The sequence below is a fragment of the Monodelphis domestica genome, chromosome 5 (genome assembly GCF_027887165.1).
Source record: "Monodelphis domestica isolate mMonDom1 chromosome 5, mMonDom1.pri, whole genome shotgun sequence".
Lineage (NCBI taxonomy): Eukaryota > Metazoa > Chordata > Mammalia > Didelphimorphia > Didelphidae > Monodelphis > Monodelphis domestica.
Window position 1 is genome coordinate 183,708,550 of NC_077231.1, and position 15,420 is coordinate 183,723,969.

The 15,420-nt window shown below is 36.4% G+C and overlaps 1 protein-coding gene across 1 annotated transcript in view; it reads left to right on the plus strand.

The window, feature by feature from the left end:
• TES (testin LIM domain protein) overlaps positions 1-6,280 on the plus strand; it is a gene marked incomplete at its 5' end in the record, with an annotated part of 44,061 nt that extends 37,781 nt beyond the window's left edge. Inside the window, 1 exon segment of the mRNA NM_001168690.1 lies at positions 5,021-6,280. Coding sequence (NP_001162161.1) covers positions 5,021-5,212 — 192 coding nt within the window.
• Positions 6,281-15,420: the final 9,140 nt, after the last annotated feature.

The following is a 15,420-nucleotide window of genomic DNA, read 5'->3' on the forward strand; positions in this document are numbered from 1 at the left end:
CCCTGGCTCAGTCATTTGTTTGCTTCACTTTCCTCAACTATAAAATGGGGATTATAATTGTACCTACCTCACTGGGTTGTTGTAAAGATCAAATAAGATATTTTTAAAGTGCTTAGCACAGACACTAGCCCATAGCAGATGCTATATAAGTGCATCCTTCCAAGTCACCCAGATTTGCTCATTCAGATTCAGTCTCAACACTTCCTCTTTCCCCACTCCTTCCATAGCTCATCAGTTTTCAGCTCTCATCACTTCTACCTGCAGAGCATCTCTCACTTCTCTCCATTCTCAGAGGCATCTCCCTCATTCAGGTCCTAGACCTTCCTAGGCATTGTGATAGGTGCCAGTGTCCATTCTATCCTTCCCATAGCTGAAAAATTAATACTCTTAGAGCACAGGTTTAAGAATGTTAGTGCCTTTTCCAAGAAGACCAGTGATTCCAGTTATCATCTGTACCATAATGTACAAACTCCTCTAGGTGGCACTTAAAGCCCTTTACAATCTGGCTCCATCCTGTATCCCAAGCTTAATGTACATCATTCCCACTTGTGGATGCTACATTCAAGCCAGACTAGCCAAATGGCTATTTCCATATATAGCATCACATCTGTTTCTCTGCCATTGCTCAGCTTGTCCTCCTTGCCATGTAATACAAATCTAGCCCACCTAAACTGTGTTGGGCTTCCATTCTGAACATAGCTCATAGCAATGAGCTTTGGCTGAGTCTCAGTGACAGGAATCAGCCTAGCCATTTCCCCTTTTATACTGCAGAATCAATTGTGAAGCATCTACCGCACTAGTCTTTTTTTCTCACTCTCTAACTAGAGGGAGCAGAAAAGGACCACAAGATCCTTTAAGAGGTTTCACCTCTCTTAAGTGCTCAGTGATGCTGAAAGGCATTCGCTCCAACTGCAGTCTTTCTTCAGCCAACCAGCAACTTGCAAGCAAACCTTTTTTTGTCAGCAGCAGTTCCTGCTGCTCTTCTCTTTAAGCAATTCTGACAAAAGTTGTTTTTACCCCCTGCTATCGCTTTCCTTTTTTTTGGTTAGTTCCTCAACACACCAACCTTAGCCTTTGTCTCCTCTACCTCCCAGTTTCTTAAATTAGACCTTCCTAGTTCTGAATGACTTCCCTTTTACTTAAAAGCAGTTCACCAAAATTTCCCTGTGAAATCAGCAGTTTTAAAAATAATATTTTTGTCTCCAAATATATTTGTTAGTGATTATATGTTATATATCATATATAGAATTTCTTTTTTTGTATTTTTCCCTCTTAAGTTATAAAATACTCACATGGAAAATAGACGAAGGTACCATAATGCTCTATAGCTGTAAAGGCCTCAAAAAAAAAGTCTGTCTCATTTTATGTCCTTAAAACTGTTAATTTTCTGCCTTTTGAATTATCTGACTATTCATATTCGTGTGATATATCATTTACATCTTTCACAAGATAATTGTGTCTATTTTACTTCATAGTTCATTTTCTAACCAAAAAATGTTCAAATTCCATCTCTATGACATTTTAGCAATTTTTATTCAAAAAGAATATTCCTTTCCTATTCCTTTCAGAAATCAAAATGTTCATCTAAAAAAGTAAAAACATTTTACATCCATGTTTAAATATTTTCCTCTATATTTATGTACCTTTTAAAAGTCCTTTTTAGCACTAAACTGTGCCATATAAAAGGGGGGGGGGATAAGCCTTAAAATGCAGTTTTTCCCTCACCTCAGACTCACAGAATTTTTAGCTTAAACCCAACCCAAGTGCTGCCTCTATGTGAAGCCCATTCTTCATTTCCTAATGCTCTCCCCCTAGAAATAAATTTTATTGACTTACCTACATCCATATTTTTCCTCTCAATCCTAGTCCCCACTAATCCCATGTGTATAAATGGAGATTTTGAACCTTAGACTTCAATCCCCAGACGTTCTTGGTATTTCCCAGAATTCTCTATAATTTCTTCTGAGTCTCCACGTTGGCGAGATCACATTATTGGTATTTAACTGGTAGTAACACCTCCCACGCTCTCTTCCTTTGCAATGATGTATCAAGTATAATGGTAAGCTAAGTGTGGGGATTTTAAATGGGCTAATCAGCCATGGTCATGTACATGGTTTTTATTTTGTGTCTTCTTTATTCCTTGATGTCTAATGATCCTTAATAAACCTCATAAAATATAATGTTTTTATTATTAGAGATATAATTTAATTTTTATACATGTCAGCTTCCTGATATCAGGAAACATGAAAAAAATGTATCCCATTGCCTTGAATAGCATATGGAATATGTTATTTAATCATTCAGTTATACCCAACTCTTTGAAGGCTCCATTTGGGATTCTCTTTGCACAGATACTGAACTGGTTTGCCATTTCCTTCTCCAGTTCATTTTATAGCTGAAGAAACTGAGGCAAACAGAGTTAATCAATTTGCCCATATCCCAAAGCTAATTTTGTCTCTTTTGGAGAAGTTAATGGAAGTAATAATAGAACTTACCTCTCAGTAGTTACAAGGATCAAAAGAAATTATATTTGTAAGCAGAGTAGGTGCTATATGAATGTTCACTATTACTATCATCATTGTCATATCAATTAGATCATGGACCTAGCCAAGACTCAGGTCATTTTTGTGTTATCTTCTTATTTCAGGAAGTGACTCAAATTTTAATTATATTATCATCAGAAGCCCCATAACTAAAAGGATTTTCTTTATGCAAAGCCAGTCTCAAATATTGTCAGTCCATTTAAGCAAAATTTTTGATCACCCTTAATATTTTGAAGAAAATTTGTGGATAAATTTGAGTTGATGATATAAGATACTTTGGTGTCCACAAAGAATCCTTTAGTTCTCCTCTCAGAAGGAAAGCTAGGGATGGCTTCCCTTCCCTTGGTTAGTATGAAAGGTTCTTGGAAACTCTTTCTCTCTCTCTCTCTTAGCTATTTATTTATGTTTAATAAGATGAAAATAAGGATTAATAATAAGGAAACCATAACACTATCCAGGAACTGTCTCCACCCACCTGCTAAATCCACCTCAGGATAGAGTCTTCTGATCTTCCAGCTACACTAATATCTACACTGGCACTTGTTAAACCCTCAAACACTATCTGACTATAACTCTACCTAAATCCTTATTTAATTAACTTAATTTGGTATTCTCCAAGTATATATAAATTCAGTGAGTCCTAACTGACAATCTGGTAGCCTAGGTACCAGACCAACAGCTTCAATCTTCCTCCTTCTCCAAAACTGTTCTCCAGCAAAGCAGATCTATCAGCTTCTTCTGAGATATGACTTCTCTCAATCAGGAATGTAGAAACCCTCTTCAGATGGGATTCAGAGGTCTCTCTTCCTTTTCACCAACCAAGAGTAAAGTCACAGATGTTTGTCTTCAGCATCAGTCAGAGAAGCTCACTAACCTAAGCCCAGTCAGCGAGTGACCCAGTCAGAGTGAGAGCCCCAACTCCCAGAACTTTTTCCTGTGTTCTTTCTTCTAAGTTCTGGTCTCTGGTCTCACTGCTCTCTATGTTGTTTGTACCCTCAGGGATCTCTTTATCAAGTATCTTATTTTAATCAATATCCTAATTTCTTCAATACAATCTTCATTCAATGTTCTCTATAAAAACTATAGGATTTAATACATATTTTTATACAATACGGTTTGCCTAACTATGGCTGTAATTAAGCATAAAAATCCTTTTAAACTATCACTACAATTTACAGTTAACTACTGTGCATCGTAAACCAAATCTAGCACAATTCAGTCAGTAGAAAGCTGGTCTATTCAGGACATCTAGAGAATGTTTGCCTAGAATTAGAAGAAAAGCTAAATAATGCTTTTTTCCTATTTTTGTCATAATAGTCAAAGCTCATGGACTTTTCATTTTTTCTTATATATTTCTTTTAATTATTTTTATTTACAAATTCCCTTTTCCACCTATGAGAAGGCAAGAAATATGATGCATTATACATAAGGAGTCATGCAAAACATATTTCTAGATTAGTTGAAAAAAAAAACCCAAGAAAAATAAAGTGACATACTAACTGTAATATCGTACAATGATCAACTGTGAAAAACGTCATGATTCTCAATGATATAATGGTCTGGGACTGTTCTGAAGGACTTATAACAAAGAATGCTATCCACATTCAGAGAAAATTGTTGGAGTCAGATCCAGATCAAAGCATCCTATCTTTCACAGTAGTTTATTTCTGGTGTTATTTGGGGGTTTTGGTTTTATATGAATATTCTCCTACCACAATGACCAACATGGAAGTATGTTTTGCATGATAATACATGTATAATCCAGATCGAATTGCTTACTATCTGTGAGAAGGGGAAAGGAAGAGAGGGAAGGAGACAATTTAGATCTTATAACTTCAGGAAATGTATGTTGCAAATTGTTGTTACATGTAATTGGGAAAAAATTCTTTTAATAAAAAAGAAAACATTTTTTAAAAGAAAAAAAAGAAAGTGACAAAAATACATGTTTCAAACTGTATTCAGAATTTATCAGTTATCTCTCTGGAAATATTTAGAATTTTTCATCGGGTCCTTTTGAATTTTTGTGGATCATTATATTAATTAGAGTTACTAACAGTCTTTTATAGTTGAATATCATAATATTGCTGTTACTGTGTATAGTCTTTTCCCAGTTCTGCTCACTTCACTTTGTATTAACTCGTGTTATTTTTTTCCACATCTTCCCCAAACCACTTCATCATTTCTCATGGCAGAATAGCATCTCATCACCATCATAATACCTCAGTTTGTTCAACTGTTCCCCATTTGATGGACACTCTCTCAGTGTTCAATTCTTTGCCACTATACAAAGAAAAGCTCATGGAATTTCAAGGAGTGTTTCTGCCCAAGCTTTTACAAGGTTTTCTATAGTTGAGTATCTCTTTTGGACTTGAGGAAGACAAATGTATTATTTACCTCTTGCTAAAATCTGAGTCACAAGTTTAAGATATTATTGTGTTAATTGGGTTGAATTTCTTTTTCTTTTCTCTGTTCAACAGATTTGTCAAGGATGCCATAATGCAATTGATCCAGAAGTACAAAGAGTGACTTATAACAATTTTAATTGGCATGCTACCGAAGAGTGCTTTCTCTGTTCCTGTTGCAGCAAGTGTCTGATTGGTCAGAAGTTTATTCCAATAGAAGCAATGCTTTTCTGTTCAGTAGAATGTAAAAAGATGATGATGTCTTAAAGAGAAAGTGCTAGGTAATTCTGAGCCATTGCTTTCTTCTAAAGTGGTCTACATTTCTACTGTAAAATGGAATTTGGGCATTTGGAAAAATAAAAAAGAGGGGAAAAAGCCTATAATAAGTTGAGAAAAAAACTTTTTTTCTATTTCCCTTTCCTCTTTTTCTTTTTCAGTCTTTACTTTCATTTTTTTAGAAATTGTATTAAGCACATTCTATTCTGGGGTTGGCATATCTGACTTGAGAAGGCCAACTCTATCTCTGTTTCTTTTTCTTACTTTTTTAAGATTGAAAAGAAACAAATTTAAAATTAATGAAGAATATGTATAGATTCTCTGCACCCCTTTTTATTCTACTTTCTGGTGGGTGCAATAATGAGCTTTTCTGATGGTGGGGGAATACACTGAAGGATACAAAGTGCTTATTAAACAAACATCTCAGAAAAATGTGTAGCTGTCATTTATTTCTAGACCTTGTATATTCACTGCTCAGTGATGAATTATTTTCTTGGTTGTCTTGATCATTCCTTTTTTTTCTGTTTTCTTGCTCAATCTCACATCTCTAGTAAAGTAAAAATTCCTCTAGTCAATGACGTGCCCTTGATCTGTGGATATTGTTTGTTTGGTGGTTGTGCATGTAATATAAAATTGACCACTTTTCAACTCTTTATAGATAGATCTTTGAAATTTTTTTAAGGTGATGTGGTTTGAGTTTCAGATATTCAGTTAGAGCATATGTTGTCAATTCTAGAACATCTGCGTATATATCTCAAGGTATACTGTGGAGCCAAGAGAACTTGTGAAATGTGTTAATTGCAGTTGGCAGATTTTGGATTTGCTAAACCCTTAAATGTTTTTCTTTTTTTTCCCCAAATGATAACTGTTCTGTGACAGTTGTAATCATGCTTATTGGTATACCTAATTTCCTTTTCCCCAAAAGACTCCCTCTTAAATAAATATTACAATCAATTACCTAGGTTATTATTTTACAAAAGCATCCAAATTATCCATACCTTAGTGTGTGTTTATGCATGTGTATCCAAAATAAAAAAAACAAATCTTTGATCAATTTAATGGTTGTATATATTTTATTCTCATCTGTTTAGCAGGGGGAAAAAAAAACTGCTGCAACTCTGCCTGTTTTACAGCAGGGGTCAGTATCTCCAAAGACTAAAGACATCTTGTTTTTTTAAAAATGAGTCAGCTGCTGCTGTTGCTCAAAATAGGACAATACTTGGATTATTCAGAGTGAGAAAGTGTCAAGTTTAATAACAAATGAGCAAAGGACTTCAAGTCATCAATGTTTGGTTGCTTAGGAATTATAATTATCTTGCTTGAAGATAGAGTTAAGAGCTAAATTTCTTATTCAGGGAGCCAGGGTACAGGATTTTGGTAGTGAACTTAATAAGGTCTTCGGGATTCTCAAATTCTCTGTTCTCAGTTCTCTTTTATATGCTTACAAATGACTGAGGTCCCCAAAGAGCTTTTGTTTGTGTAAGTCATATCTGCCATTATACTCCATTAAGAATTTGAAATTTTTAGTATTAGTATGAAGATAGTTCTGATCTTGTGGACCCTCTGAAAGGTCACGAGACCATACTTTGGGAAAAATTGATCAAATTCAACCACCTCATTTTATAGATGAAGAAACTGAGCCCCATAAAAGTTAAATGTTTTTTCATTCAAAATCCATCAAGATTTGTGGGTTTCTGTAACTATTCTATGACGGCTCCTAATTGCTACTTTTGTACAATAGTGACAACTTTGCTTCTACATAAAACTTTTAAAATGAATTTTCAATATTTTTCTTGTTGAGTTCCAAGGCCAATAGAAAATTGGACCTTTCTGCATAAAGAAAATTCTAGAATGTTAGAACTACAGAAGACCTTAGAGACCATTTAACCCTGACCCTGCCTCATTTTGTAAATTAGAAAACTCATTCAGAATGTTGAAATGATTTTTTTCACATCCATATTAGCCACATCTACTCTAAAATAGGTTTCTATATAATACATTTTTTTTGGAAAATATCATTAATGGCCTATATTCCTCTGGGGAAAGGACAGAAAGCTGATCTTATAACTAATCAGAATCTTTTTCTTCCATTAACTAAAGCATCTATTCCTCTCTGAACATAGTGAGGGCACTTTGCTTCTATATCATGAATATCACAATAGAGTTTCCTGGAAAGGACCCTAAAGGGCAGTAAATCTATAGAATTGCTTTTACAACAAGGTCTCTTAACCTGAGGTCCATTAATGTTACAATATTCATTTAATACCAATTCTAATATAATTTTAAAATAATTCCACATATTTTATTTATTAATTCCAAATTCTATCCTGATGAGAGATTCATTAATTTTACCAGACTGCCAAAGAGGTCCCAGGCAGAAAAAAATCCAAGGCATAAAGAATCCCTGTTCTACAAAATCTCCAACAAGTGGGGAGGAAGTAGTTCCAAAGTAGTGTAATTGACCGTGTCAGAATAAGTGATTAAAAAGTAACTGACTTCTTTTATGTCATATGACAATTTTCTTATCCATGTACTAGATCAGTAACTTGTCCATGACTTATAGGGAGTTTCTTGGGCAGTTGAGAGGGTGACATGTCCAAGGGTACATAACATCTTGTCAGAGACAGGACTCAAACCCAGGTCTTCCTGACCCTGACATTGGCCCTCTTTTCCATTGAGTTAGTCAGTGTACTATTTGATGATACTTCTGAAGAATAATAGCAGGTCAACCCATTCATGCCTATGTAGACCTCAACAGGGTCCAGTTGGCCTACTGACCCAAACTAGAAGTTGTGGCAATAAAACTGTTAATAGGTCCTGAGTAAATCTCTATATTTAGCAGGATAGTCAAGTAAAATGAGGGCTTGTTAGGTATATGACTAATATTTGCTTTTCCCTTAGGGCGATTAAAAAACTATTTTAAATAATATTTTATATTATAATCATATCTTATATATTTACATATAATTATAATATATACTAATAGAAAAAATAGTTTCATATAAACACTTCAGTATTACTCACAGGTAGGGGTTTCAACTATACTAGGAAAGAAAACCATTAAAATAAAATATTAATTGACTTATTTGTAGCACTGTAAGGTTATAAGAATAAATGAGAAATATTATGCAGCCATTATTAGCTCCATTTTACAGGTTTAGGAAATGGAAGCCTAATAGGCTAAGTCATTTGTCAGCATTTCATAGCTAATGAATTTGAACCCAGGTCTTAACTTCCAGCAATTTATCCACTGTGTCACTAACTGAACTAAACAAAACTTAATAAATCCCTGCAAACTATGGCTGAAAAGGCATTCAACTTTTATAACAGAACCAGTAAAATCCAAATGTTCTCTCAACTGCAAGCTAAATCTAATTTTTATTCGATTGAGTCTATGAGAAACAAGAATAATGGCATCATTGGAAAAAAACGCCTTTGAATTATTTTGGTTATTTCTTTTAAATTTATTTTTTTATTTTAAAATATTTTTCCATGTTTCTTTGATTCATTTTCTTTCCTTGCCCCCCTCCCAGAGAAGACAAGCAATTCCACTGGGTTGTACACATGTTATTCCTTGATACCTTTTTCCATCTTATTCATTTTTGTTATAGAGCGATTGACTATTTGTTTTAAATACTAGTAACTGACATGTAAAACAACATAGTTAAAAATTCAGCTGGGATTGAGGCAGGAGAAAAGACTGGCTGACTAGCCACCAGGAATATTAGGAGGGAAGAAGGTTTTGTTTTACATATGAAATAATATGCTCTGCTAAGTATAGCTCCCTGGAAGCAGCAAGTATCTTACTCTGTCCCGAATACTTAAAATTTTCTGATCCAGAATCATCTTCATTTGGCTGACACTAAATTTCCCTCTTGATTTTTTCCCCTCTTACTTCAGGTTTCAAATGCCAAATTCTAGATTTATCTTGGGCATCCGTATCAGGGAGTTCCAATAAGCTAAAAACCTTCATCAAAATGAAAAGTCTCTTTAAGAATATCCAGTAGGAGGGAGAGATGTTTCCAAGCAAAGGAGCAAAAGTGAATACCATCATCTTACCTTTGGATTACACTGCTGTAATAGTTTCCCAGCTATTCTGACTGCTTCCAGTCCATACCTTCTTCAAAGCATCCTCCACACACCTGCCAAAATAATCTGCTTAAGTCATAGATGTGACAGTGGCACTACCCTGCTCAAAAATGCTAGTGGCTCCCCCCTTCCCTACAGGACAAAATACAGAATCCTTAGTCTGGCATTTAAAGCCTTCCACTGTCTGAACCTAGGTGGTGGTATGTAGAGTCCAGCCTTGAAATCAAGAAAAATCATCTGTGAGTTTCAAAACCAGCTTCAAACACTTCCTAACTGTGTGACCTTGGACAAGGCACTTAATCCAGTTTGCTTCTAAGTTCATCTGTCAAATGAGCTGCAGAAGGAAATGAAAAACCACTCCAGTATCTTTGCCAAGAAACCCCAAATTGGGCCACAAGAAGTTAGACACCACAAAAAAATGATTGAACAGTAAACAATCTGGCAGCCTACCACACTTTAGTCTTTTTTCATACAACTTCCTTTTACAATCTCTCCATTTTAACCATTCCCCAACTCTTGTCTCCCAGGATTTACACAAGCTGTGCTCCATGTTTTTACAGTGTTGCCCATCTTCTCTCCTTTCCAGAATCCTCGTCCAAGAAGCCATATCTGATTCCCACCCTCTCCCCTTAATACTTTCTCCTCAGTTTACCTTATTTATTGTTGTTCAGTCATTTCAGTCATGATCTGGAAGCCTACCACACTTTAGTCTTTTTTCATACAACTTCCTTTTACAGTCTCTCCATTTTAACCATTCCCCAACTCTTGCCTCCCAGGATTTACACAAGCTGTGCTCCATGTTTTTACAGTGTTGCCCATCTTCTCTCCTTTCCAGAATCCTCGTCCAAGAAGCCATCTCTGATTCCCACCCTCTCCCCTTAATACTTTCTCCTCAGTTTACCTTATTTATTGTTGTTCAGTCATTTCAGTCATGTACGAATTTTTGTGACTTTGTATGGAGTTTTCTTGGCAAAGATACTGGGGTAGTTTGCCATTTACCTTGTATTCTACTTTTATGGGTACATGTCGTGTTTCTCCATCTAGAGAAGAACTTTTTGAAGGCAGGGACCCTTTCCTCAGTATATCTGTATCCCCAGAGCCTTATTTGGAAAATGTTTATTAAATTAAATCTTCAATATCACCATATAAGTACAACTCTCAGGTCCATTTGACAGATTGGAGATTTCTGGGGTTCATTCATTGAAACTCTGAACTCCACATAGATCCTTGGCCATTTGATTACTCATTTTCCACATAAGGGTCATTTTCTCCATTAGAGCTCCTTTCCACAAATTAGACCAAAGAATATTTCCCAAAGCAAGGAGAATGAGCTTGGCGGGTTCTAGTTCCCTTGAACAGTTTCCAACTTCTTCCAAATGGGGAAGATCTGGTATCAGAGGGGGGTGCCCTTAGCCAAATTAAAGAGTTGGAAGCAACCTCAAAGGCTAACTAATCCAACTTGTACCTCATGCAGAACTCTTAAAATAATCCTAAAAATAATTTTCCAACTTCAACCGAAGAGATTTAGTGAAGGAGAATCCACTACCCTCTGAGACTAAGGTTCTACTTTGCAACAGCTCTAATTGTTACATTGATCCATAAATTGAAATGTAATTCATCTCTCTGCCACTTCTTACCCACCATTCCTAATTCTTTCCCTTAGAGTTTAACAGAAAAAGTTTAATTCCCTTCAGTAGAGCAGCCCATTGCACACTTGAAAATTGCCATCATGTCCTTTCCCCAAATGGGGGCAGCTAGGGGGCACAGTACAGAGAATGCTGGGCCTGGAATCAGAAAGACCTAATTTCAAACCTAGCCTCAGATACTTATGAGGTGTGTGAACCTTGGGTGGGGGGGGGAAATCATTTGCCTCAGTTTCCCCACATGTAAATTGAGCTGGAGAAAGAAATGAGAAGCCTCTCCAGAATCTTTGTCTAAAGAACCCCAAATGGGACCACAAAGAGTTGGACATGCCTGAAATGACTGAACAACATCCTCCAAAATATTCTCTTCTTCAGGCTAAATAAAACAAAATGAAACGAACCCCAAACTAGAAAATTTGGCTTTTCTCGTTTGAATTCTTTCCAGTCTATCGTTGTCCTCCTCATCATGTGAAACTAAACACCAGGATGCAGAGGAGGGCAGAGTGCAGCGGATCCCTCAGGGCATGCACCTCTTCATCCCCAGGTCTCATGACCCTTTTCTGCCTGCACATCACTCTTGTGACTCATAGTGGACTTGCTCCCCACGGAAGCATTCAGAGTCTTTGTGTAAAAGCTTGCGTCGAGGCTGGCCCCACTCCAGCTCCCGTTGGCGAGATGGTTACTCTGAACTCATGATAAAACTTTCCATTCATCTTGTGCGATCCTGTGATCCTCCTTTGAAGCTCCCCAGGTGTGTGTCATCTGCAGATGTGATGAGATGCCATGTGTGACTTCCTTTAAGTTACTGATAAAAATCAGTGAACAAATGTCCCAAAATTGAGCGGTGGGTCCAGTTTATGTGGTATTGTTTCTGGTGAGTTACCAGGCAGAGGGAGAAAGAAATCAATCCCTAACTGCAAGGGTGTGACCAAGGAGAGTATTCAGGTAAATGAAATTCAGGTAACAAAGCAAGTTACGCTTTATTAATAAAAACAAATCAAATAATTTCACATAAAAGCATGCCTATTTGGCTCCTTAGTGAATTCTCATGAAAATATTTCTTACTCAATTTGAGTTTTTATTAGGCATTATGGGCAGATAGAAGGGCAGGTCTGAAGTCAGGAAAACATCTTTGTGGGTTCAAACCCAACCTCAGACACTTCCTAGCTTTATGACCCTGGCCAAGTCACTTAACCACATTTGCTTCAATTCCTCATTTATAAAATAAAAGAAAAGGAAATGTCAAACCACTCCCTAAAGCTTGCCAAGAAAATCACAAATGGGGTCATAAAGAGTTGGACATAACTAAAATGACTTAATGACAACATCAACAAACTAGGCAACTTTTTAAAAAATCTTACCTCCCATCTTAGAATCAACACTAGATATTGTTTCCAAAGCAGAAGAGTGGTGAAGGCTAGGCAATGGGGGTCAAGTGACTTGCCCAGGGTCACACAGCTAGAAAGTGTCTGAGGTCAGATTTGAACCCAGGACCTCTTGTCTCTAGGTCTGGCTCTCAATCCACTGAGGCACCCAGCTGCCCCCAAATTTAGGCAATTTAAAGACTAGGAAGAGGAATGAGCTTGTGTCTTTGCCATTGTACTCCTGCCATTTCCTAGAAAAGATTATATGCTAATAAACCTACAGCTAGAAGAGACCATCTAAACCAAACTAATTTTGTAGATAAGGAAACTGAGGCACAGAGTGGTAAATTACACAAGGTCCTAAAGGTAGTGCCAGATGCTAGATTGGAATTTTTTCACGCAACATTGCCTTCCATAAGATATACCAACCCCCAGAATAAAAAAGCACAAGAGAAGTGCACCATATCATTTGGATTAAAAGGGAAGATTTCAAGAAAAAAGATATTTGAGCCAATATTAGGATGGATAGATGGACAGGAAATGGATGGACAGAGGTGGGTAGTATGAGAGGACAGGTATGCCAGCTACTCTGATTAGTCTAGACCCATGAATGGACCCTTGAAGGCATAAGTGGGGGATAAGGTTGGAAATGTGGATTGGGGGCAAATCATGGAAAGTCTGAAGTGGGAACTGTATTAGCTAACTGGGGAATAATCAATGTTTTTTTTTTTTTTTTTAGCACAAAAGGGCTGGAAAGAAAGCTTGGCATGATTGGTATTGTCTGCAAAGAAGCTTAATCTGACAGGAATACACATGGTAGACTGGAGTGGGGAAAGACTGGAAAGGCGAGAGAGGTCAGTTAAGAAACTCAGAGTAGGGGGCAGCTGGGCTGCTCAGTGGATTGAGAGCCAAACTTTGGTACCCTGGGCAAGTCATTTGAATCCCATTGCCCAGCTGTTACCACTCTTTTGCCCTCGAACCAGGATTGGTTCTAAAATGAAAGGTAATGGTTTTAAAAAAAGAAACCATCAAAGTAATGTAGGTGAAGATTAAGGACTGGCACACAAGTGATAGTTACTGAAACGATTCATAGATTTTTCTTGGGATGCTTGGATTTTAAATATCACTTGAGGATGAATAGATTTCTACTACAGAATCACAATAAAGAACCCCCTCATAGAAATCTCTTAGATTTATCTAGCCTTTGCATTTGGCATAGTTTAAAGTCATGTGTGGGTTTTTTTTTCCCTTTAGCTGAATTCCTGAGTTGCCAAGTACAAGTCTCCCAGTTTGAATTTAGCGAAATGGGACTGAAGTATTTCAAATACAGGAGTTTCTTTATTTTCTCACCCAAGAGGAATTTAAAGTTCATCCAATTTGGCCATGGTTACTAGGGAGAAAACACCCAGGATGAAGAAATGCATACCTTTTATTTTTTTTTTAATTCAACAGCGTATTTCAACTTGTCTTTGGGATATTTATTTAAATACCAGAAAAACATATTACTGTATGTATGTTCATGTAAGAAAATAACAATGGATGAAATATAAAAGCATCTGGGTTCAAATCCTGCCTTTACCACTTAACTATGTGATCTTGGGGAAATCTTTTATACTAGGCTAGGTCTTAGTTCCCTCATCTTTAAAACCAAAGGTTGGACTCTGTGGCTTCTAAGGTCTCTCCCAGGTCTAAATTGATGATCCTCTGGTTCTGTTTTCTGTGAACTGAGTATTTCGCACCCCTGTCAAGACTTACCTACTCATTGTCTGATTTTAATGGATTAATGCCAAACATTTGGGCTTAAATGAAATATTGCAAATAAATTATCATATAAAATGTCTTTCAAATGGCATTGCAATCATCATCATCATCATTATCATCATTATAATTTTCATTATTAAACTAGAGCACTTTCCTTTGTGGGTATACATGGTTTGGATCAATGGAATTTAATATATTTATTAGTGATTATTTTGCACGTATGTCTAATTTCAAAATTCTACCCCAGTTCAAAGTTTACGCTCAGGGAAAGGTCGAGAGCTCAAGCTTGAGTGTCTTTGCCCAATTATTTTCATCATTAATGGAGAAAAGATTTCTTCATCATTAATGGAGAAAAGATGTTCAGACCCTTACAGAAGGATACTCTCAGCAAGATGCTGTTACATTTGTACTTGCTTTTTGACATATTTTCTTAGAAGACTATTTAGTGATACTGACATTTACCAAGATCTGTTATGGATTTCCCCCCTTTTGCTACCCTTCTCCAGAACATCTAGACCTTGAGACAAAGAAAACCATTCCAAATTACCTTTCCTGGAACTAGATATTGTTGAGTAAGGATGATATGAGTTGACTTTTCAATATATATTTGGATAAGTAGTGATGCTTGTTGGTAAAGTGAGTATGAGCCCTGGGAGGTAGGAGATCTGGGAGCTTGTCTCAGATCTAGACTTGGGGAAAATCACTGAATTTTCCTGGGCTTCAGTTTCCTCTTCAATAAAACCAGGCAAGTGGAAGTGATAATATTTCAATTCCCCTCTGACTCTATTCTTGTTTACAAAGGAATTTTTAGACAGGTGAAGAATCAGAAAAAGATTTCAGCTTAGTCTTTAAGATCTGTGAGTTCTTGGGCCAGAAATTTAACCATAGCTCTGAGAACTTTGGCTATGAAGTAGTAATAATAGTAGTAGCACTACACACCTCATACAATTGGTGGGAGGATAAAATGAAAGAATTAAGTGCATTGCAAAACTTAGTTTCTTCTTATTATCATTATAAAATCTTTGAATTATTTTTACCATTGAATGAATAATGATCAATAGAGAGGTGCAATATGGATGATTTCACTGGAACTTTATTGTTTGTTTTGTTTGATTTTTGCTATTTATCAGCTTGATTCTTCAAATAACCTCCTATTTATAATCCAGACATAGCCTATTCGACTGGGACAGTTCCCATGGAACTTGGTCCTTACTGAAGAACATGTACTTTGAAATGATGCAGCCGTCCCTGGAGTCATAAAGACCCAAATCCAAATCTGACCTTGGGCACTTACTAGCTATGTGGCTCTGGACAAGTCACTTTTAACCTCTGTTTTCTTTGG